The 25,192-nt window shown below is 34.9% G+C and overlaps 1 protein-coding gene across 4 annotated transcripts in view; it reads left to right on the top strand.

The window, feature by feature from the left end:
* Positions 1 to 25,192, top strand: part of LOC145243435 (serine/threonine-protein kinase TBK1-like) — an 85,652-nt gene that overhangs the window by 39,588 nt on the left and 20,872 nt on the right. For all 4 annotated transcript variants that reach the window (XR_013862882.1, XR_013862883.1, XM_080106324.1 and 1 more), the window contains 8 exons: positions 1,766 to 1,856; positions 4,594 to 4,754; positions 7,847 to 7,954; positions 12,391 to 12,570; positions 13,453 to 13,655; positions 14,564 to 14,708; positions 18,989 to 19,055; positions 25,087 to 25,163. Coding sequence is in view for 2 of the 4 variants with exons in the window: in XM_080106324.1 (XP_079962450.1) it covers positions 1,766 to 1,856; positions 4,594 to 4,754; positions 7,847 to 7,954; positions 12,391 to 12,570; positions 13,453 to 13,655; positions 14,564 to 14,708; positions 18,989 to 19,055; positions 25,087 to 25,163 (1,032 nt within the window). In the remaining 2 variants the exon portion in view is untranslated. The remainder of the gene's footprint in view (positions 1 to 1,765; positions 1,857 to 4,593; positions 4,755 to 7,846; positions 7,955 to 12,390; positions 12,571 to 13,452; positions 13,656 to 14,563; positions 14,709 to 18,988; positions 19,056 to 25,086; positions 25,164 to 25,192) is intronic.

The following is a 25,192-nucleotide window of genomic DNA, read 5'->3' on the forward strand; positions in this document are numbered from 1 at the left end:
TCTTCAGTTTGAGATTCTACGAACTGAGCTATTTGGAATTTCTTATTAAACAGAGCTAAACAAAATAATCCTAGCTTTGTTGTGACGTCATAGATTTATGACTCACGCCATGTTTCAAAACATGAATTAGACACAAGCAATAATAAAATAATCTAAATGAATAGGTAAACATTATCAGCAGCTTTAGAAATTATTAATTTTTTTTTTTTTTTTTTACAAACGAGTCACCATTTATCAAAATCTAAAGGCCACTATTAGTACGGAACAATCACATTGACACACCGGTTCTCACCAGATCACCGAAGTTAAGCAACGTTGAGCCTGGCCAGTACCAGGGGTGACCATTTGGGAAGGCTAGGCGCTGCATGCACCTTCTAGGAAGGTTGGGCGTGGGGCCAGCACCCTCACCCTGTAAAAAGAACTCCTCGCTACAAAATGTTGTAGATGGCCTATGCCCGTCCAGGGGCTCAAGGGCTATGGAAAGGCCACTATTGTTGTTTTCATGGCAAGTGCTCAACTGAACTCCAATCTATAGTTCCACCTTGCCAAACTTTCACAAAACACTCGACTAGCTACAACCATTACAAGCGATTTCGCCCACTCTCTATCTGTGTCTAAATCTAAATGCAGATTCGATGAACAAAGCTTCTTTCATAGAACTGCCAGCCTGTGGAACAGTGTTCCACTGGTCTGCTTCCAGGTTGGATACAGCATGGTAACCTTTAAGTCCAATATAAACAAGTTCTTGTTGAGTCTTCATACATAATGAAATTCTACCCAATTTACACCATTAACGATTACTACACTACCACCTTACATCCATTAACCCTTATCCTCTAGTGGCCTTCGGTGACTCGCAAGTAAAAAAAAAAAAGGACAAGGGTTATTGGCTTGGACAGATAGGCAGTGAAACACAGAGAAGATTTGTAATGATGGCTGTAACTGATAGAGAAATTGATTGTTTAAGAAGACGGCTCAAGCAGAATTTGTTTACATTGAACTTGAAAACGGCAATGTTATAGTAAATCGGGAAGCAGACCCTGTGGTACTGTGTTCCACAGACGAATAGCTCTATGAAAGAAACTTTTCCCATGGAAGTTCCGCTTAGTTCTAGGTACACAGGTGTGGGGAGAAAGGAAATTTATTGACAGTATAACATAGTGTGGACGGCTATATGCAAATACCAAGCCGTGACAAAATGACGTCACAGTAAGGAAAAGAAAAACTATAAAAATGATCACGTTAAAGGGTGGATGACGTTCGAGAAGATGATCACGTGGGTGACGTCACGGCCATAACAATGAGAAAATAAATATTGTTGCTACAAAGAAAAAGCGAGTTGAAGTTCTTTTCTACTTTGTGACTGAGGCTACAACGTGTTCGTTCCTGGACAATGTTACAACAGTAGTTGTAACTAGGCGAGTTTTTCTTGTTCCTATTTACTTGCCTCCCCACGAGGACAGAGTTAGACACAAGATCGATTCTTACTGTAGTCCAGCTCCCAAAAAGGGGCACTCTGGACTGAAACAAAAATAAAGATTGCCTCAATCTAGAAGGATTTCTCCTCCACTAATCGAGGTCAAAAAGGGTGAAGTGTAGTATCAGAACAGATACTACACTTTGCTCCTAGCCAAATTTCGGTTTAACTACACATCGGTATAAAAAAAAGAAGCAATTTAATATTTAATATATAATAGATGTACATAAAGGACCAAAAAAATTTGCTTTATGATTTGAATTTAATTCTGTTATCCTTGTTTTGCAGAGATATTTATAAACTTTCTGATTTTGGTGGTGCCAAAAAGGTCTCGAATGAAGATACCATGGAGTCGATAGTTGGAACAGAAGAATATGCAGTAAGATATATTTTGAAACTTTTGAGATGAGGTGTGATATTTTGTATTATTATTTGAATTGTTTGGACTTTTATTCTCATCTTGGTTATTATTTTCATGTACGGTATAATCACGTTGACACACTGGTTCCCTTGGCCTTCATCTCCAATGTACACTCATCTTGGAAGAACTCTACTCACTCCCCAACTCACTCTCCTCTTTCCTTTCATCCACACTTAGATCCCACTCCTACTTAAAGATTGACCTGTTTGTTTTCAGCAAACTGAAAGACAGTGTGTAGTCTATTATTTAGAAAGGGTTGGGATAGCCTTACTAACCAATTTTTGTTGTTTCTTGTTTATTCCTTATTTCCTTGCCAATAAAATGTAAACTGTAAATAATTCATTAAAACTTTTTCAAATTAAGGTTTATCTTAAGTAGGGCAGTCCCTGGAGTGAATGTGGTATTGTGGTGACTGAAATATTTCTAGTTAAGAGTAAGAGAGACAATTTTAAGTGTTTGAGACCAAGGATGACCAGCAACACCAATTATCCCCACACTTTTGAATGTCCTTGTGCCTAATTTGTTCTTTATCTATTTTTATATTTTGTGCAAATAAATATTTCAACGTGTAGAATGAACAGGAAAATAGTGGGTGGTCTATTAGAAAGGATTGGAAGGATTTTACTAACCGAATTTTTACTTTTTGTTCTGCCTCTACTCCTTATTCTTCACCAATTTTTGTTTTTATATGAATATATTAACGAAAAAATAAAAAATTTCAGACATATTTTGTGGGTTATTTTAAGTAGAGCTGTGAGACTATATGCGGCTCCCCTCAATCGCTGACTCCAACGCTTGTGTCCCATGGTTTTCTTCTCCTTCATGTACTTCTTGTTCTCTTTCTGGTTGCGTGATCATGGTGATCACCGAGAGTGCGAGCATTGGTTTACAAGTATACAAAAATAAAAGCAACAGTGATCCAGAAAAAAAAAAAATACAAACTCCGACACATTATGTACAGGATGTTTTATTTATTCTTTTTTTTTAAAGGCAGTGAACTTTAAATTCTCAATTCTATTTTTTTTAATTGCATATTTAGCAGCTACATGTTATTTTGAGTTCAGCTTCCTTTTGAAATTTATCATGAAGAGACTGACACCTGAGTAGCAGTTGCAAATTGCAAATGATACGATCAATTTACTGAGAGAAACATTTGATGGACGAATAATTTCACGAAACGAACATGGCAATTGGCCAGATCGTTCATGCAGTTTAATCACATTAGATTATTTTGTCTGGGGATATGTAAAGTCCCGTGTCTACGTTGATCAACCAGACACAATAAACCACTTGGAAGACAATATTTGACGCATTATTGCCGAAATACAGTCTAATTTAAAGCATGGATTTTGTAAAAATTAAACCTCTGTACCATATACACGTGAGCCACGGGGCCATATGGCCAAATTATATTTAAATTATAAATATCCAAAATTAATCTTTGGAATAAACTAAATATTTGTATAATAAAAAATATTTCTCTGTGATTTATTTTAATTTAAATTCATCGCCTCTGATAAAGCATCGTGTATAAATACTCTGAGTGTGTAATACTGTCATTGTAGAAAAATGACCCCAAACGTTGTCTGTTGTTAGCATCAATGCATCTTCGTCCGTTGGTAGATCAGTCTATCTCATCTGCTAAAGCTCTGTCTGCTTCCTCACATTGGGATCAATTTGTCATGCCAATCAGTCATATTTTGCTGACAAAACTTTGGCTGCATTTGTAAATTTGTCCAAACATTTACCCCCAAAAGTGTGTTGTTTTTAATATTTATGGATCTGGAAATACTGCTATGCAGGCAACACACATTGTCTGCATAAAGAAACGACAATGCAACATCAATGCAAACGCTTCGGGATTTTTCAGATGAGGATCCATAATTTTGATTATTTGGGTTATTCGAACTGCAGTTCTCATCTTGGATGTTATTCTCACAATGTTTGAACCAATGTAGCTCCGACATTTGAGCTCAGCAAGAACCCATGGCACAACATATGAAAGTGCTATATAATAATCAGTTCTAAATGATTGTTATGAATTACTTGAAACTTCTACCTGGTCATGGCTGACGAAATGATAGCCTTATGGATTAAATAAATAGTCCGTTAGAAATTCCGTACAGATTCCTGAGTTTGAAATAAACATTCATGAGTTTGACAAGATGTAGCTGAAGAGGTCGAAGGTTACATCGACTGACACGTCGTGAAAATAGCATCCAAGATGAGAAAATTAGTCAGAATAAATCAAATGATACAATTCAACATGAATATGTGGGAGATCCAACCTTACAGCAAGCCATCCTGGAGATAGATCATCAATCCTTGAAGTCAATGGCTGCACGGTTCTCAAGGAGAAAAGAAGCAGGCTGAAGAGAGAGAACAACAGTACTCCTTACAACTAAACGAGCTATCCCGATTGCAAAAGGATATGCAAGGTTAAGATGTGGCGCATCAGACGCATCTTCACCCATTGAGGTGTACTGCCAGAACTGATGAGAGGCAGCCATAATGATGATGGATATAACAGCAGCAGTCACATATCAGAAAAGCAATTCTGATTGGCTAAAATAAAAAATGTCAAGTTAACATTTTTATCAAGTGTTTAAGTTGACATAAAAGTATTGATTAAGACATGAACAATGAATGAAGAGATTGAAACATGTATTGATTAACTTGTGCTCTTACTTTTTAGCATCCGGCAGTGTACGAAAAGGCTTTCATCAATAAAAGAGCTGAAATGACATCTTCAAGGCATCTGGACGAATGGAGTCTGGGTATAACTCTTTATCATGTGGCTACTGGGAAAATACCGTTCCAGACCAAAGAAGGGAGACGGAAGAATAGAAAGTGTAGGTAGGTTTAGACTTAAAAAAATTTTTTTTTCAATGTAGTGCATCAGAGAGAATAAATGAATAGTTTTAATTGATAAAAAAAATGTGTCACCACTTATCAAGGCCTAAGGACCACTTGAGGAAGAATAAGAACAATGACACCTTGAGAGGATTGGAAGCAATGGATGAAATGGATAGAAATTGATCTGTGGTATTGAATTCTATAAATGGAAAGTCTTCTTCTTCTTCTTCTTCTTCTTCTTCTTCTTCTTCTTCTTCTTCTTCTTCTTCTTCTTCAGTGAGTAAAACACAACACAGCTGTTCAGGATCCTGTTTGCTATTTTCCAAAACTGATGGGAACAAAGCCACTCTTCAGCTACTTTGGATTTAACGGACTGAACATATAGCTCTCTTGCATTTTTTATTACTCTTTTGCAGTGGTTGATGGCAGTCCTGAAAGCAGCTTTAGTCTCAGTACATCTATTACGTTGATAGCTATGGAAAAAGTGATTTCTGTGTGCAATGGCAGCAGCACATTCTAGGGAGAACCATAGCTGGCTGTTAGGTTTTTGTTAGAATTTTTTGGATGGTATGAATCGGTCTAGGCCTACAATTAACCATTCGGTCAGGTCTGATACTATGGAGCACACATCCTTTTTAAAAATGGAATGCAGTGGTAGATCGGATATAAGTGTACGGAAGCTATCTCAGTCAGCGGTAGAGTATCGATATACAGTACGGTGAAGAGGTACATCTCCAGACTTATTGTATTTCGTTTTTATCTTAACTGATACAACCGCGTGGTTGGAAGATCCCAAAGGAGATAGAATGGAACTTGAACATAGCTCAGGGGAAGTTGTGAGAAAAGGTTTAGAAGGCTAGCATACTGACCGGAAGTATCGGGCACTTGGGTGGGTTCGTGAACAATCTGGGTGAGGTCATAGGTAATGGCAAAATCATAACAGAACCTCTCCTCATCATCTGTCTTGTTAGAGTGGGTCAGCCATTTCGCATTGTGGACATTGAAGTCACCACAAATGTGGATGAGCACTGAAGGATGAGCAGACAGAATGTGGTAAATTTTTTCAGATATGCTCTTAAGGATAGTAACTCTGCTGTTGTGGGGGGCGATAGAGAGCAAATATAAATGCAGTGGTGTAAGCAAGTGCAACCCGGAAGCACATATAAGGTAAATTAGGGTCTTCTCTGGAAATATCCCTACTACACGGAATGCTGTCTTTAATGTAGGCATATATTCCATGTCCATGGCGATCTTGGGGGTCAGATTTAGATGTTAAGTTAGAGTATCGTTTTATTATGAATTTATCAAAGGAAGTGGTCGGCCTAATGCCAGTTTCACTTAGGAAGAATATGTCTGGTTTCATCTCCTGTAATTGTGTTTCAACCTCTGGAAGGTTGGAACGTAGACCCCTGATGTTGGAGAAGGAGATATGGTAGTAGGGGTCTACGTTGGAGGATGGGGTTCTAGGTTTACACATGTTATTTTTCTGGAGGTATTTCATGTTGAGGTTTGGGATTTGTGGAACAGGTCGACAGACTTGGTTAGAGTAGGAAAGAGAGGGAAGGTAAGAGAGAAAAGGAGAGGAAGATTTTTTTAAATTCTTTTTTTTATTTTTTGTAGCCATGTTAAGGTAAAGCCGTAACAATTACCCACTAGTATGGCATCGAGAAGCCCCACTCGAAACTACTGCATGGTCCAGAGATGTTAGATGTAAATTCCTTGGACATGGATCAAACTTTTTAATTTGATTTGAGTCCAAAACAATAAATGTTAAGAGGTCAAAATTGGGGTGAAAGTTTAAAAAAATTGACCTCTCAGCCAATTTTTGGTCTAAACATTTGAAATTTTACATAGAGTGTATTCAGATAGGGCGAGCTTTCGAATCGGTTTTTGGCCAAAAATTTGGCTACCAAAAGCTCAAAGTTAAAAAGATTTGACCTTTTGCGGTCTCTAGCAAACTATTCAGTCAATTTTGGGGTTAAACATTTGAAATTTTACATAAAAGGTATCCAGACATACAGCAAGCTTTTTAATCAGTTTTTTGGCCGAGAATTTGGCTGCCAAGAGGTCAAAGTTGAAAGAGTTGACCTTTGCAGACTCTACCAAACTCCTCCGCCAATTTTGAGTCTAAACACTTGAAAGTTTAGATATAGATTACCTGGACATGAGTCAAACTTTTTAATATATATATATATATATATATATATATATATATATATATATATATATATATATATATATATATATATAAAGTTATGAACAGCACATGGGGCCCGAGTAAAGCTGGGCTGAACTGCTCGTATTCTCTGATTGGATATGGTGATGTGGTGATACACATTTTAAAGCAGAGGTGTGCACACACGCACGTTCCAGATGAATTTTACTCTACATTCTTGTGCCGCATAAAAATGACCGGAATTCTATCACAAAAACGAAGAACTGTTTACATTCCAGGTCAGAAGTTATGAATTGCACAATGCAAAATAGAAGAAACTGTAATATCTTAATGTTTATATTTCCAAGAATGTCGATTGATATTTTTATAACAGAAAAGTAAACAACAAAGAGAAGAGCAGCGAGTGTTTTTGACACCTCTCAATTGGCGTGCCACACATCAACTAACCCCATAAACTAACCTATCTCTCTCTCTCTTTCTCGCTTTCTCTGTCTCTCTCTCGCTCTCTCTCTCTTTGTCGATGGCAAAAAGCGTAATTGTAAATAAAACTTATATGTTGATAAATTCGTCACTGTATTTATTTTGAGAATAACGACAAAAGAATTGTCAGTGCGTATATATGATTTTAGCAAGCATTTGAAAGTGCAAGCTAGAAAATTATGTATACATACAACAACACAACACTATGAGCGATGTTTCTAACAAAGGAGGAAGAATTGCTTTTTTCTGAGTTGGAAGTTATCTATATAGCATTTATCGTTGGTTAGTTTTTGCCTTTGAAATGGTACTTTTTAACTACTTACATCAAGTGTTTTCATGCCTTGTCTGGAGAAATTTCCATTTAAAAAATCTAATGAAGCATCTTATGAATTCAGTACGCCCGTTTACACAAGATATTTTATCTTATTTGATCCAGACTCGAAATGTTAAAATGGAAACCCTCAGGTGTGATATCTGCAATTGAAAATGAAAACGGGGAAATAATCTGGGAGAAAGAGTTACCTTCAACCTGTATGTTATCGAGGTAAGTTCTTTTTTGTGCTTGTAATTTTTCTTGTTGACTTGATGTTGTCGTCGTTGTCATAATCATCAGTCCAATGTCCGTTTTACCTGCTGCCATGCATTGAACAGCTTATAGAAAATTGACTTCCAAACTAACCTCTCTCTAGGTTTTATTCATCCCACTTTTGCTCACATCCATCCTTATCACATCCTTCCATGTTTTCCTCCTCCTGTGAAGTGACTCTGCTACCTGAATTATTTTATATCTAATAACCCCCAAGCTCTAACCTGCCTTATGCTGTTCAGATTTAATTTTGCTTTGAGACCAACAGATCTAAACACGTCTTAAAGACTCATAGTATACATTTTCTGTTGTGGCGTGGGGGGAAGATGGGGTGTCTTCTTATATTGAGTCAATGTTCATATTTACGGCACATCAGCCCTTTTGAGGGATTTAATGAAACAGAAGTACATTTTTATATCTTATCCCTGCATCTCTTGATTGTATCTGTATCTCTATCTCTATCTGTATAAAAGCCAAGTACGTCCAAGGATGGAGTACTGCTGCCACATCTGGGCAGGAGCTGCTAAAAACAGCCTATCCTGCCTTGACAGAGTACAAAATAGACTTCGTGGTTTAGTGGGGGATGCCCTTTTCTCTTCCCTGCAACTTCTCTCCCACAGAAGAGACGTTGCGAGTCTGTCTTTGTTTTATCGTTATTTCCATGGCAGATGCTCGTCTGAGCTCCAATCCCTCGCCCCCCCCCTTGCCAATCTTTCACGAGAAACACCCGTCTGGCTGAAACTACTGTCAATAATTTTCCCCACTCTTTATCTGTGCCTAAATCCAAATGTAGATTCCATGAGCAAAGCTTCTTTCTTAGAACTGCACGCCAGTGGAAATCTCTGCCACTCGCCTGTCACCCACCTGACTACAACTTGGACGTCTTCAAGTCCAACATAAACAAACTCCTTACAAACCGCCCCCTTAAGTAAGACATTCTATCAAAATCCTCAATACTAATGATTACTACAATACTATCTCATTGATTACTGTACACGCTATAACCCTTATCCCTGAGTGGCCTTTGGGCCTTGATAAGTGATGACCCCCCTTGTAAAAAAAAAAAAAAAATCTGCCCCCTAGAACAAAAGCTCATAACAACAACGCAAGTCTCATTTCTCTGGACAATTGAAACTTTATTCATTTCATGGCCGAAGTCGCCCCCTTGTTTTCTGCCTATTCTTAGTAGGAGAGTGGGAATTTTTTTATCGATTCATCTGCGATACATCACTACCTCTTGTCGCTTCCACAAGAAGTTTTTATCTTCTGACGACTGTGTCTCTTGGACTCAAGCTGTCAACTCTAAACTCAAACTAAATTCTAATTTGAACTGATCCTCACTGAACTGACCTTAACTGAACTAATTCTAACTGACTGACTAAAAATGTCCTATGTGCGTTTCTATAGATTTTAGAGGTAGATGAGGGATATGGGTTTTGACATCACTGACACGTCATGCATTCAATGCTCGTCCTTGTCAAGGTTGTTTCAGTTTTAAGCCCAAGTCAACCAGTTTGATTTGGTTTGACCCTTTGATCCAATCTGCACTAGGTAGCCTGTTTAACCTCTGCCGACTTGCTCTTCATTACACACATCCCTCATAGCATTCTCATTTCTCTCCATGCAAAGCATGCCCTCCTTATTCATTGGCCAGGTTTTACTTTCATACATCATTGGTCGACAATGGTGACATTCTGTTTTCTAGTAATGGCAGAAGTTATGTAAATGTACTCCTCCAATCCTAATTCTTATAATAGTGTCCGAATGGTTCTACCAAGGTTCAAAACTTCTGGTCAACCTCTATAACTTTACCATTTAGATATACTTTCTCCACATCTGAGTGTCTAACACTTTTTGCACACAAACTGGTCTCTTAACTAACTTTCACTTCCACTGCACTTATTGTATATCCAATACTTACAACTACCACCAAAAAAAAAAAAAAAAAAAATGAATTGTACCAAACTCCTTTTCCACAAACTGAGCAGGAAAATTTTCCTCTTTCTGTAATCATATTAATCATGTGGTACTTCTGCATTTACCAAACCATGGGAATAACCAGAAGCGGTCGGCCACAAAATGTTAAACCGCTATTAGAAAAATGATAAAGAGGAAAAACATGGAAATAAAATGAATAAAATTACAAATATGTATCTAACCTTACCCTAAACCCTAAGCTGACATCTATTAAATATAGCCACCTTCAGCCTCAATCACTACCTCGATACGGGTCCAGAACTGGGAGCATGCCTTTTCCACAAGCACCAACAGGAGTTCAGTAAATACTCGGCAGATGGCGGCGATCAAACTAGCTTTGGTGTTGCAGAAGGTCATGTTGGTGATGTTCTTGACGTATGACCAAACGAAGGGAGTCAGTGAGGGGTAAAAAGTTATAGCACTCCTCCTGAAGCCAAACCTGGGTCTCTTTGGACTTGTGGGCCGGCGCTGAGTCTTGCTGCCACACCCCGGGGTCTACTAGCGGCCACCTGATTGCACCAGGGGATCACCACACTCTTCAGCACATGCAGATACATTTTGGTGTTAACTTTCAAGTCGACTTCAAAGATGTGAGGTAACATGATGTGGCCCCCATTTGAAATCAAAAACCATAAATGTGGCTGGAAACTTCATTGAGCTGTAGCCTCAAGCATTAAACTGTCCGGATTTGCATTTTAAGGGTGCTGTCAATGATCTTGTTGTTATAACTTGGATCGGTAGAGAGCATGAGTTATACAGTGGCACATCTCCAATCTTGCTTATTGAACATTATGTCACTTTCAAACATGATAGAAGGCTCCTATTGCTCTTGGGATTTGTGCACACTTGCCCAACTAGTAGATGGTCTGCAACAAAAAAGAAAACCGGTTTTTATCAAATGGAAATGGAATCATGTCGTGTTTTCTAGGGCGACAATTGTATCATCTCACCTTGTAGTACATAATACAATTAAACTGTGTCAATCGCTTTATCACAGATTAGTAAAATATCAATATTTCACTAAATATATGTCACAAAAAAAAGTATCAATCGAAGCACTGCTTTAAAGCTAGCTATTTCCAAAGATTTTATTCAAATTCATGCGATATTCACGAATTTATGACATTTTATTCTTTATCAAGGAATTTCCACTGCTCATCGTTTTATTGCAGATCTTTTAAAATGTTGTTATAAGGTAAAAATACACTGTCTAATCATGAAAACTTTATTTTTATTATATTTTTCTGTCAAAGAATAATAAACATAAGCATATCCTAGGTGCTTAGTCTGAAATTAATTAAATATTTGTCGATAACATTTTTGAAAATAACTTTAATCAAATCAATTGTTTTATCAGAAAAAAAGTTATGGCTCTAGTGACATCAACTATTTTCCTTTCCAGGAGAATTCTTTGAAGTAAATTGCTCTCCTCCTTCATACACCCTTCTTTTCAATATTGACTAGAGATGTTCAATTGGGTTAAGGTCTGGAGAACACGGTGGCCAGGTCATAAGGGTTTCTCCAACGAAGTCCATAGATTCAAGGAAGGCTGCAGTCGCCCTAGCAGAATGGGATGGTTCATTGTCATGCATAAAAATCGTCTGAAATTGATGTGACAATGGTAAGTCATCAAGCCATGGCGACAAATAATTATCCAAAAAGACTGTGTATGCATTGCTGGTAAACTTTATACTCTCTGGCACTCGGAATAGTCCAGCCACCCTATTCCCAATGATTCCCGCCCAAAACATGATGCCTCCATCTACTTGTTGATGCTGAACTCTGTAAAGGGCCGGAATTCCGTTCGAATTTCAAACTTTAGTCCATCCATCAGGACTGTCAAGAGTAGCACGGGTCTCATCCGTTAATAGGACACATTCGAAATCCATTTTCATATAATTCTGTCCCTAAACAATTCGTTTTTCTCTATGTTGTTTGCTCAATGGAGGCCTTGGAAGAGGTTTGATGTTCCTTGCCATCTCCTTCAACACATTGCATCAGGTCTGGCTGGATCTTGGAGTGATTCCAGCTCTTGCAAAAATGGAAGCACTGGTACTGTTTGGGTTTCAGTTGACACAAGGTCAGATGTGATTTTAAGCCAACATATTAGGATAAACGCGTTTTGACCTACAAAAAATGCCTGGGCAGTCCCGTCGGCATTTCCAGGTAAATTAACCTCTTCTCAGAGACGAGGTAAAGCCTGACTGAGTGGACCCCTCCCCTTCTTAGAACAAACTCAATCATACCTTAGACCGACAACAACGAAACTATTACTGGACTAATTGTCCAGGACATATCCCCGATTAGTACAGACAGCTACTCAAGCTGTAGTAAAGCCAAGTGCGAGCTAAACAACCTTTCTGAATGTGATTGACAGTATTTTTTATGTTTGAATTTTTCTTTTTAATCTCAACCAGATCTCTTTCAAAATTGATACGGGACTCAATATGTGGTTTGTTGGAATCTAAATCAAAGAAAGCATCAATCATTCCAGATTTCCTTGCCGATGTTGAAAAAATCCTCATGAAAGTTCCCGTTCATGTTACACAACCAAGCCAAGAGAGACTGGAGATATTTTACCTCAATCCATGGGACAAGTTAGTATCTTTAAGATATATTCATTTATTCAATTTGTAAAGTGAAGATTGATCCTGTCATTGCTAAGTTGGTATAATAGGGATCCTAGTGTAGCCTTTTTTGTTGTCTGTGGAGTCTATAAACCATTGTCCACCATTTGTTATCCTAGGAAATTAAAGTTCAATCAGTATCTTAAGTCTTTATAGATTAATAATTACTCTCTGTTCACTTGAATAAATCTTGATTAGTCAGAAAAGAGAATCAAAGAGTGGGTTGCCAGATGGGATGTCAGACATGGATCAATATTTTTGCCATGTACTAATATTTGACTGTGGACTATATTTACTTTAGTTTAGTTTTATGCAAATGAGATAAAAAGGAAGGGCTTTCGTGAAAATTCAGGTATTTGTGAAATTTAAAAACTAAGAATTACACATCAATTAATAAATATTCCTCAAATTTCAGTTTCATTGAATTAATATACAGAGTATTGGGAGGGGCATAAAATGGATACATTCTCCAATTTGAAATTTCAAATATTTCAAATTTGCATTTTATTTGGTTCATATTCATTAGACAAATTAAGATTTCCTGAATTCCAATATTTTTAAGACCTCTTAAGCTAGAACTTTAAAGTTTAGACATTTTTAGAATCATATGATGGATTTCGATACAAAAAAATCGAATACAGATTCTAGACATAAGGTTTAGTAAAATTATATTTTGATTTTAATCTTTGTAATCGAACATAAAAGAGGTGCGAAACATTTATTCTGACACAAGCTTTCTTTTAGTTTAATTTAATAAGAGATATTCGTATACTCGACTTCCATTTGTTTCTTCTTAATATTGAAATCCTCAGCACTGCATGTTTTATTTATTTTAACTATTTAATATTGCAGGATTCCCCATTTAAAAGAAGAAATTGCCCAGGAATGGGACATTCCTGGTCATGAACAACTCTTATTTCATGGGTGTATCGATCTTACGTTACCATTTCATTCAAAAAACATCTCAGAATATCCACCAACACGACCGGGGCATCCTGTTATATTAATCGAAAAGAACTTAATCAAAAATGACAAAGTACCTGATCTGTCAATTGGTATACAACTTTTATTTTTATTTTGTGTTTTTGAATCAAATCATGATAAAATTAAGTGCATGAATGCATGCATGTACACACGTATGTATGTATGTATGTATGTATGTATGTATCACCACCAGCACCACCACCAGCACCACCATCATTATTTTAACATCCGTTTTACATGCTGGAAATTTCTTGAATCAGTTTTAGAAACTGACTTCAAAGTATACTATCTGACCAGGCCTATCATCTGATTTCTCTTTCTTGTAAGTCCATTCTTATCATTTGCTGCTATGTTTTTATTGGCCATCATCTGTGAACTGAACTTGCTACTTCATCTCTTTTACATTTGCTAATCCCAGAACTATCATATATTCTTTTAATGTGGCCATACTATCAAAGTCTCCTGCTTTGCACAAATCTTCCTATACTGTTCAGATTTAATCTTCCTCTGAGGCCATCAGATCTGTGAGTTTAAGATTCAATTTTCACATCCATCGTAGTATGCTATTTATGTATGTAAGCATATGTGTATATATGTGCGGAGATCTTTTTTTTTTTTGTGTGTGTGTGTGTGTGTACGTGTGTGTGAAAGAGAAATTCCTTACACACATGAAACATTTAAATAATTATTTTTATCGGTATTTTTAAGATTTTAAATATGTAATTTTTTTTAAGAACATGGCTTGTTTTATTATACTTTACCTCATATTGGAAATGTTATTTTAAACATTTATTTTAAGATAAAAATTGTAAACATGACGATATTTGAATTTATTTTTCCCAAGAAGGCTTCTGACCAGCAATATATACACACATGCGAAACGCCGAGTGATTACCGGTAATATTAAATAAAAAATTGATTTCTATTGATTAAAAACCACTGTTTCTTTTTTTCTTTTTTTCTTTTTTTTCTTCTCTAGAAACAATATCATTTCCAGAAGAAATATCGTCTAAGGATTCATTCATTGCAGCACAAATATGTTCTCAAATCTTTAAAATGAAGGAAGCGTTTCACCGTTACAATCACATAAATGATTGTATGATGTACACTGTTGGAATATTAAAGTAAGTTCATATATATATATATATGTATATATATATATATATATATATATATATATATATATATATATCTTATATATAAAATTAAGCCAGTCGTATTCATCTGTTTCGTCATCAATAGTTTAAAACCTAAAAATTCATATTTCATTTTGACTAGTCCGATCATTTTCTTTATCGTTGGTCCATGATATTAAAAAAATATATAATTTATTGCGATTTATTTTCTTTCAGAAAATATTTTATCTGGCTAGGATCATTTGTTTCGATGACTGCATCTTTGTTATCAGCAGCAATTTCATATGAAAATAGATACCATATTTCTTCTCAACAGCAAAATTTCCTACTCATAGGAATTACTAATAATACTCCATTGTTGCATTTACCGTATATTAATCATTATTATTACCGACATAAACTATTTTAAAGAAAATACAGTTGGGAGATTAGTCATAAACAATTTATTTTACTTACTCATTTATGATCTATTTGTGTTAAAAATAATATTTTGCATAAATACCGATTCTAAGCAAAATGACCATTTTCTTTAAAGAAAATCAATGACCAACAAAGATGCCATGATACAAAAACAAATGAAAATAAGACATACAAAAAGTTTGATATGTCAACTTAAATGTTATTCAGGTCCGACTTTTTTAAATCTCAGAAGATAAATTTATATGCTAAATAATCACACATTTTTTTTTATACAAGCAAAATAGCTAAGATTCAATTCAGTGCACACCGAAACACAGGTTCTTGTTGGATTACAAAAGTTAAGCAATTTTGATTTGGGTCATTACTTAGATGAGTGACCATTCGAAAATACCAAATGCCATAAGTATAGAAGTGAAATCAGTTGCAAAGTCTATTTTTCTAATATTATTGAGAAAGGTATGAATTCATCTCCCAGTCTCACTAGCTATGGATGAATAGCAGGGCAGGCTAGACTCCCAAGCCACGGGATCCTACCTGCCATGACATGTGAGACGTTGTTACTTCACTATAAATCCTTTGAAGTTAATCAATGTATAGCCTGGAAAGTACTTAAATGAGTGACAAATCAGAATGAATCACTCTGTCATTCTCCCCGTCATTGTTGAAATAAGAAGGTAGACTAGACTCAAGCCTCAGTAGAGCAATTGGTTTAGGAGACGTAAAAAGTATTCAGCTCATTCTAATAAATCAATTTGATTAGTCAAAGTGCTAATAAGGCAATCAGTAAAGGAAGTAATGTTAAATATTTGAGATGTATCGAAAGGGGAGGTAAATAGGAGGAGTAATCATAGAGAACCCTTCTTTTCCAGGATTGGCATTTTTCCAACATTTTTCAACACAACAGCCAAGCAATAAAATAACACTTTATTTACTTACTTTCAACATCGGTTAATTGTTGCTACTAATCTGCTTTATTCAAAGCCGCATCATGACAGAATTGGGTTAATTTTATGAAAGGAAATTTCAGATTCTTTGTTGAACAGAATTCTATTGTCTATAGTGTGTATTTCTTTTTATTCATTTATATATTTATGTAAGCTTCACATTTTGTAGGTGAAGATTGGTTTTGTTATTATTATATTTTATTTCGGAGGAGGAGGAGGAGGAGGAGGAGGAGGAGGAGGGGAGAGTTGAAAACATTTTATTTTCATTGAATTTACTCTATAAAATTATGGCAGTCAAATTTTCAAAGTCAGACCCAAATATCAATCAATTTGAGAAATATCTATTCGGTTGGGCTATTTATTTTTCGTTAATTTTCCTTGCTATGATTTATTATTTTTGTATTCATAAAAGCTTTACGTTTTGTAGGTGAAGACTTGTTTGATTATTGTTCGCTTTCTTTTGTATGAGGAGGAGTGGTAATCGAGTTTTTTGTTACTTCAATAAATTATACAATGATATGAAAAACCGATAGCAAACAAAAACTAAATCTCTGTTTTTTTTTTCAACCTATCGGTCACGATTCACTCTTAGAAAACCTATACAGAGGGATAAGGGAATAATCATTTATAGGAGTGTGTATTTGTGATACTTTTTGCGATTATGTCTATTACTACTCGGACTTAGTGTATATATATATATATATATATATATATATATATATATATATATATATATATATATATATATATATATATATCTTTGCTAAAAGAAATTCTGACTTAACTAATTTAGAAATAAAATTAATTCTCCTAGCGAGAAAGTCCCTTATACAATTTAACAATAAGCTTTGGACTAGAAAGGATACCCCTGATAATTTTGACATCTTGATGGGTGCTTCTGACTCTGCAGAAGTTACAGATTTAGTGGGACTCTTCTTACTGAAAGAACTTAAATACCACTTTAAACATATCCAAGGGGGTCTTTATAGAGACGATGCCCTTTTTACTACAACAGCCAGGCCAAGAGAGTACAACAAAACAATTAAAAAATTACATAACTTCTTCAATAACTTTGGCCTTTCTATAATTATCGAACCAAACAAAAAAACTTCAAATTTTCTAGATATTACACTTAATCTTAACACAGCCCCTATCATAAACCTAATCTTACGCTTTTATACGTCCATAAATCTTCTAACCGCCCCAACTCAATTATAAAATCTATAGCACCATCTGTCTCTAGAAGAATTTCTGCCCTTTCTGCTGATAAAAAAAACTTTTAATCAAAATGCTACTTTCTTCAATAATGCTTTATGGAACTCAGGACACAAGGAAAAGATTAAATACAACAATTATGCTCCTCCTGCATTTCCTCTGATGATATGAGCCATTATTGAAAATCCATGGATTAAGGAAATAAACATAATTTTTCTCTATATATCCCATGTTTCAAACAATAAATTCTTAACTCAAATATATGTGCATATATTTTGATTTACAGAATTTAACTTTAATCATTAAATTTATATATTGCTCTATATTTTTTTAAATATTGAGCTTTACCTTTTTGGCTAGGATCATCCCGAAAGTATTACCTCAATGTAATATCTGACAGGGTAATTCACTTGATCTCTAATCTGTGACTTATCTCATTTTTATATATATATATATATATATATATTATACATACATATATATATATATATACATACATATATATATATATATACATATATATATATACATACATATATATATATACATATATATATATATACATACATATATATATACATACATATATATATATATACATATATATATATATATATATATATATATATATATATATATATATATATATATTAGTGGTTGTGTTATATATATATTAGTGTTAGTGTTAGTGGTAGTGTTATATATATATATTAGTGTTATATATATATATTAGTGTTATATATATATATTAGTGGTAGTGTTAGTGGTAGTGTTATATATATATATATTAGTGTTATATATATATATTAGTGGTAGTGTTAGTGGTAGTGTTAAGGAAGAGAATGTGGCGCTTCTACACTATCAAAACGAAATTTTGTAGTCAATAAATGGAGTTTTCAGATAAAAAATAATGGCTTCTACTGATTTTTTGTCAATTCTAATAAATTACAATGTTAGCTTCCAAATTATGCAGTCGAAATTACCTGAATATTACTTAATTATCTTAAAAAAACAACTTTAATAGTGTTAGCAGGTGAAAAATTGCGTCCATCTTGTTTAAATTGAAATGGAAAATTATTTCCCTTTTGAACTCTCCTGTGTCTTACATAAGCAAATACGATCGGTTTTCTAAATTATATTTTCTATTTTCTTTAATAAATAATTTTCTACCTTATCGATTGTCGTAATTTTTAGATTTAATCATCTTTAAAATACGAAGAATACGTAGATACCATTGTTTTCATGTAAAATTCAGTATTACGATTTCCGAAATTTCGTTCCGACAGTGTAGAAGCGCTGAGCATGCCATACATTTTTTAATGCCAAGTATTTCTGTTCCTGTACCATCAACTTGTCGATCTGATATTTCTTAGAAATCTTGACATTTCTTGAAAATGACTCTTTCGCATTTCTTATAAAATTATATGTCCTTAAAACGTTATTTGATTAGAAACTGCTGGCTCGGAAATCGACAATCGTTAAATTTATCATGCAAAACTGATCCTGCAATCCAAATTCTTCAATAATTGTTTTTGTGTATATTTTTCTTTAATTTTTACTACCAAGTTTTTCAGAGTGTTTACATGTCTAAAAAAGTAGAATCTCAGTTTTAATTTTGGGAAGAGTTAGTATACAATGTACATGCATACATTTACCAAGATTTTTTTATCTTAATTTTTTTTTCCACAGTTCTATGGTTGGTTCAGAGATCCGAAACATGGAGCTGCTGATGAATCATTTCAGTGACCTTGTCTTGGTGAGTAAATACCATTTGAAAAAAAATATTTCATTAAAACTCTAAAACTGACCCACCACTTTTTATTATCTACAAAAAGAGGAGGGGGCCTAAGGTATATAACAAAGACTCTTATTTGTTGAGCAAAATTATGTGGCAAGAGAGAAGGTATATTTGAAATAGTTCAAATTAAGTTAGTTAATGGCAATGTAAGTTTTTTCCGTGAAAAGGGTCTTTTATGGCTGACCCAAAGGAGATTATAATAGGAAAAAATGCTAGTTATGTAACTACCTGACTGAATAAATTGGTCAAAAATAAATTGACATTGTAAATATTCAATATGTCCCTGGTTTTTTATTCACTCTGAGCTCTCTTTCAGCTATGAAGAGTTAAGACTGATCAAAATAGTAATCCAATTCATTATATGGAGATAAAAAAAAAGGATAAAAACAAAAACAAGTTTCATGAAGGAGTATCTCACATTTCTGTCTCAAAAGACGAAGATTGAATAATCAAACCTTACACAAGTTCCACCATTACTGATCATCACGGGGTTGTCTCACCATCTACTGGACATTCATTAACGCTCATCCTCGAGTAGCCTTTGGGTCTTGATAAGCAGTGACCTTCCTCCTAGCAAAAAAAAAAAAAAAAGAAAAAAAAGAAGACGATGGACAGTCGCTGAAAGGAACCTATGCTAAGTAAGGATTGCACAATCTCTAACTTTACTTATTGCATATGAAAGAAAAGAATAAAAAATGGGAAAAGTCCATTATAAATAAAAGATAATATCACCATAACTAATAATATTTTAACACATAGTTGTAAAGATAAATAATATATATATATATATATATATATATATATATATATATATATATATATATAGTCATCCACATACAGTACTGTTTCGTTGTATCACAACTCATTAGTGCATCTAGACTAGCACCTCTCCTTATCTAAGGATTGAACCTAGAGAGAGAGAGAGAGAGAGAGAGAGAGAGAGAGAGAGAGAGAGAGAGAGAGAGAGAGAGAGAGGAAAGTGGGCATATGTAGGAAGAATAAAAACACTAATTTTGAATGTTGTCTATTTTTATATTTAACTGGTTTTGCGAACTCATTTTTCCTGATTTTATCAATCTATCAGTTATGACCAAACGGGTCACACTTTTTTCTTTTTCTATCACCAAGCGGGTCACACTTTTCTTTTTTGGCAACTTTTAAAAGGAGAAATTCAAAATAAAGTTTCTGGATATTGTCGTGATGTTGTATGGATGGCATATAAATAAAACATACACCTGAAGAAGTCTAGAATGTACGTCGGTTGAAACGTAGTACAAATACAAATTTTAACGTCGTTGGTGACCGTACATTGAACAAAAAAACAAACAAAACAGTGTACATAATAAATTCTTCATCATAAAATACCCCCCCCCGTCACGTAAACGATCGGTAGACTGTTTGGTCAGTCTTAGGCCTATATCCGACACTGAGTAAAGATGACTGACTTTCCTTTGTGTGAGTGTAAGTTTGAGTGAATTTTAGAGAAAGGTGGAGAAAATGACCTATTTGCAACTCTTTAGCTGATGCTCATATTTATTTAATATGTGTGTGTGTGTGTGTGTGTGTGTGTGTGTGTGTGTGTGTGTGAGAGAGAGAGAAACACAGAGAGAGAATTATAATTCCTTCATCCTTCCTTTAGCAGATGCTTATCTTTGTTCATATGCGTGTGTGTGTGTGTGTGTGTGTGCGTGAAAGAAATGGAAAGTGAATGATAGAGAGAAAAAGAGAGGGAGAGAGAAAGAAATATATGTAAGAGAGAGAGAGAGAGAGAGAGAGAGAGAGAGAGAGAGAGAGAGAGAGAGAGAGAGAGAGAGAGAATAACCTGATTCCCACTTTCCCCATTCCCTTCTCTTCATGTTTATTCATTTGTTTATTGTAAGCTTTTAATGCAGTCACAACAGTAATTGGTTTGCGATGTGCACTTTAAAGAAACTCTTTATAAAAACCTTCCATCGCCAAACAAATCAATAGTTTAGCAAGAGATGGCACAAATAACAATTGCTTCTCTTTCGCAACAATTCTCATTTAGAAACAATTCGGAAGTTAAGGAAATTGTGGAAAACCAAAGTCAGACAATTTCTTCTCTCCTTGTTTTTTTTTTTTGACAAATCTTTTGACATGAAATAAACAAGAACATAAATGAATCATGAGACTGTATACTTCCGCCTGATAATGTAAAGATGGGCCAAAGACTTATCTGGGCTTTACTTCTCCATATTTTCTGAAGTAATTTCGAAAGTTTTGCCATGGAAATAACCTTGACAATAACCATGGCAACTCGCAGACTATTTATCTGATCAAGTTTAAATTGTGCATGGTGGAAGTCAAAATTACATCAAAATACTTGGTAAAATTCAGTTGTAAGTCATATTCTTTTGGAGGTTGAAGATTCAATCCACAGTGCAGACCACACTCAAAATACAATTTCGAATTACTTCGTACTTCTACTGTCATGGCTGACGGAACGAGAACATAAACTGTGTCCATCGCTTTATTGCAGATTACAAAATACTCAATATTTCAGTAAATATAAGTTATAAAAAGCTGAAAATTACACCATCCAAGGACTGTATTAAAGTGAGATAAATCCTAAAATTTCATCAAAATTCATGTCATATTTAAAAAGTTATGTTATTTTTTTAATATTCAAGGAATTTTCACCGTCCATCGCTTTATTGCAGGTCTTCTAAGATAATGTTTTAGCTCAATAAAACAATACCAAAGCATCATAAATTTATATTGAACACATTTTCTGGGGAAAATTAACAAAATTAAAGGTACATCCCGAGGGCTAAGTGTCAAACAAACGAATTATTTGTCCACATATCCCCCATGTTTTTAAATTACATTAAACAACCTTTTGTCCACCGAGGAGGTCAATTGTTTGATCTGAGATGGAGTAATGGTTCTGGCAACGTCGACTATTTTGTTCCAAAGGGCATCCTTCGAAGAAAACTGCTCTCCTCCCTCATAAACTCCTCGTTTCAATATTGACCATAGGTGTTCGATGGGGTTAAGGCCCGGAGAACACGGTGGCCAGGACATGAGGGTTTCTCCAACAAAGCCCTGAGATCCAAGGAAGGATGTAGTTGCCCTAGCAGCATGAGATGGGGCATTGTCATGCATAAAAATAATCTTAAAACGACGTGACAAGGGAAGATCATCTAGCCATGGTAACAAATTCTCATTAAGAAATGCAGTGTAGGCATTGCTGGTGAGCTTGACACCTTCTGGCACTCGGAATGGTCCACATAGCTTATCCCCAATAATTCCCGCCCAAAACATTATGCCTCGAACCTCCCTGTTGGCGACGAAATCTATAAGGCGTTGGAGTTCCATTTGGATTCCAAACTTTGGCCCATCCGTCCGGTCCATCAAGGGTAGCACGAGCCTCATCTGTAAACAGAACATTTTGGCAATCCATTTTCATATATTTTTGTGCCCAAGCCAATCGTTTTTCTTTGTGGGTTTGGCTCAATGGAGGCCTTGGAATAGGATTGATGTTCCTTGCCATTTCATTCAGTACATTGCATCCGGCTTATCTGGACCTTGGTATGACTCCAGCCCTCGCAAAAATTGTTGCACTGGTGCTGTTTGGGTTGCGCACAATCTCTCTACAAATTTTTTGAAGATCCCAATCAGAAAGGTTCCTCCTTGTGCCTTTATCTTTCCTGGACTTGATGTTGGGGTTCTTGACGAATGTAGCTAAAGTTCGGGGATCCCTTTTTAGTTCTGTGGCTAAATTTATGATCGAGAGTCCTTCTGCTAGTCCTGCAATAATCCTCTGCTTCTCGGTAGCTGTTAAACGTCCTTTTTTTGGCATTTTATGAGACCTGCAATAAAGCGATGGACGGTGAAAATTCCTTGAATATTAAAAAAATAACATAACTTTTTAAATATGACATGAATTTTGATGAAATTTTAGGATTTATCTCACCTTAATACAGTCCTTGGATGGTGTAATTTTCAGCTTTTTATAACTTATATTTACTGAAATATTGATTATTTTGTAATCTGCAATAAAGTGATGGACACAGTTTACTACCCTCGTGGATTAAATAAAAGGTTCCGTTCAAAATTCCATGCAGATTCCCGAGTTCGACAGAAAGATTCCTGAGTTCGAAGATACACCTGAAGAAGGTCAGAGGTTACATCAACTAAAACGTTGTAAAAATGAAACTCAAGATAAGAACAGTAATCCGAAGAATCCAAATAATACATATGTATGTGTATATATATATATATATATATGTGTGTGTGTGTGTGTGTGTGTGTGTGTGTGTGTGTGTGTGTGTGTGTGTGTGTGTGTGTATATGTGTGTATGTATGTGCGTGCATGAGTGTATTTCCTTGTGGATCATAGATTGGACTGTACAGCAATATGAAGGATCACCAGTGGCAGAGATCCGACGAACAATGAAGTATTTGACATGGGGTATTTTATTGTGACTTTTGTTTTGATTTTTCGTGGAATTTGTAACATTTTGGAACTAGCGTTTCTTTTTATACATATATATATACATATATATATATGTATGATGGATACATATGAAAATCTTTTTCGGAATATAGTCTAGTGTTAAAAAATTATAATTAATTGTATGATTAATATAACAACTTCTTTGATACTACTGTAAACAATTATTTTTGTATGTGAACACAGGTGCGAACAATTTATGTGACCACACAGTCAATTTCTTCTTCTTCTTCTTCTTCTTCTTCTTCTTCTTCTTCTTCTTCTTCTTCTTCTTCTTCTTCTATTCATTTAATATCACTTTTCTCCTGTCAAAATTGAAATATTTCTTGATATTTTGTAAGCTCACTTTCCAGTCCTTATGGCTCAGCGGGTCAACTGTCTCCAAATTCCACTGTGTATGTTTTTGTCGAATCATTTTCTTCCAAGTTTTCACTTGGCCAGACAACCTTTTAGCGATTCAAGACATCTATGCTTCTGCAACGTTTTATTCAGAAGGATGAACGATGACATAATCGATTTCTTGTAAAGATAACGTCTATCCTAGACAAATGTACTGCTTTCACTAAATCCTCTGATCTAATGAATTAGATTTGATCAAATTTCACATCGCAGATCCACCTTATCATTGTTCTGTTTTTGTTCTGTCGTCATGCCAAAAAATCACCGACAAAGAAGACAAAAAAAAAAAAAATTAACTTTGTCTTTTGGAATTTTTCTGACGATATACCTCCCCCAACTTCTAAAGCAACAAATATTGTAAGAATAGATATTATAACAGCACTAACAGCATGCGAAATAATGTCACCGGTAAAGTAAAAAAAAAAAAAGAAGAAGACTATAAAAAAGAGAAAGAGAACGTTAGAGATGTGAATAACGTTCGAAATCACGTGCGATGCGTAAATGACGCTCGAGAATACGATCACATGAGGGACGTCACAGTGGTAACGAGAAAATGAGGAAATAAATGTTTTTGTACAAAACAAAACTAGAGTTAAAGTTCTTTCCTATTCTTGGTCGCCTTTTGCGATGGGATATAAAACGTGTTGGTTCACACAGACACCGTTACACTATGAACGTTTGTAAACTCTCATAATATGAATAAGATAATGTTTATTTGCAGCCTTAAAAAATTAGACACAAGGTCAGGTAGATATTGAAAACTCAGCTCGTTAGAGGAAGTGCACTCTGACCTACAAAAAATGTCTGGTAGAGTACAGGTACCTCAGATGATTAACAATAAAAAAAAGAAAATAAAGCCTGGGAAGGTGGGCCTCCTAGAACTCCATAGAACCATGCCTCAGCCGAACAGAAGCAGGATCATCAATTTAAAAAAATGACCCTGACTTTGCCGGATTGATTGTCGAGGACGTATCTCTGTAATCGGGCGAAAAAAAAAAAACTGATGAAAAAATCAAACAAAGACGACTGGTTTTCTAAAATTACCATAGATTTATAAATATTGAAAATGTAAATAATTGTTTAAATTTTAATGCATTTTATTTTGTTTTTGTAGGAAAAAGAACATATCTCAAGCCTTGAATCTGTAAATTCACTGAAAGATTTCGTTGGATATCCCAACATTGAAAAACAGTAAGTGGACACTTTTACTTCTATTTCTC

The sequence above is a fragment of the Euprymna scolopes genome, chromosome 22 (assembly GCF_053919585.1).
Source record: "Euprymna scolopes isolate OS-2025 chromosome 22, ASM5391958v1, whole genome shotgun sequence".
Taxonomy (NCBI): Eukaryota; Metazoa; Mollusca; class Cephalopoda; order Sepiida; family Sepiolidae; genus Euprymna; species Euprymna scolopes.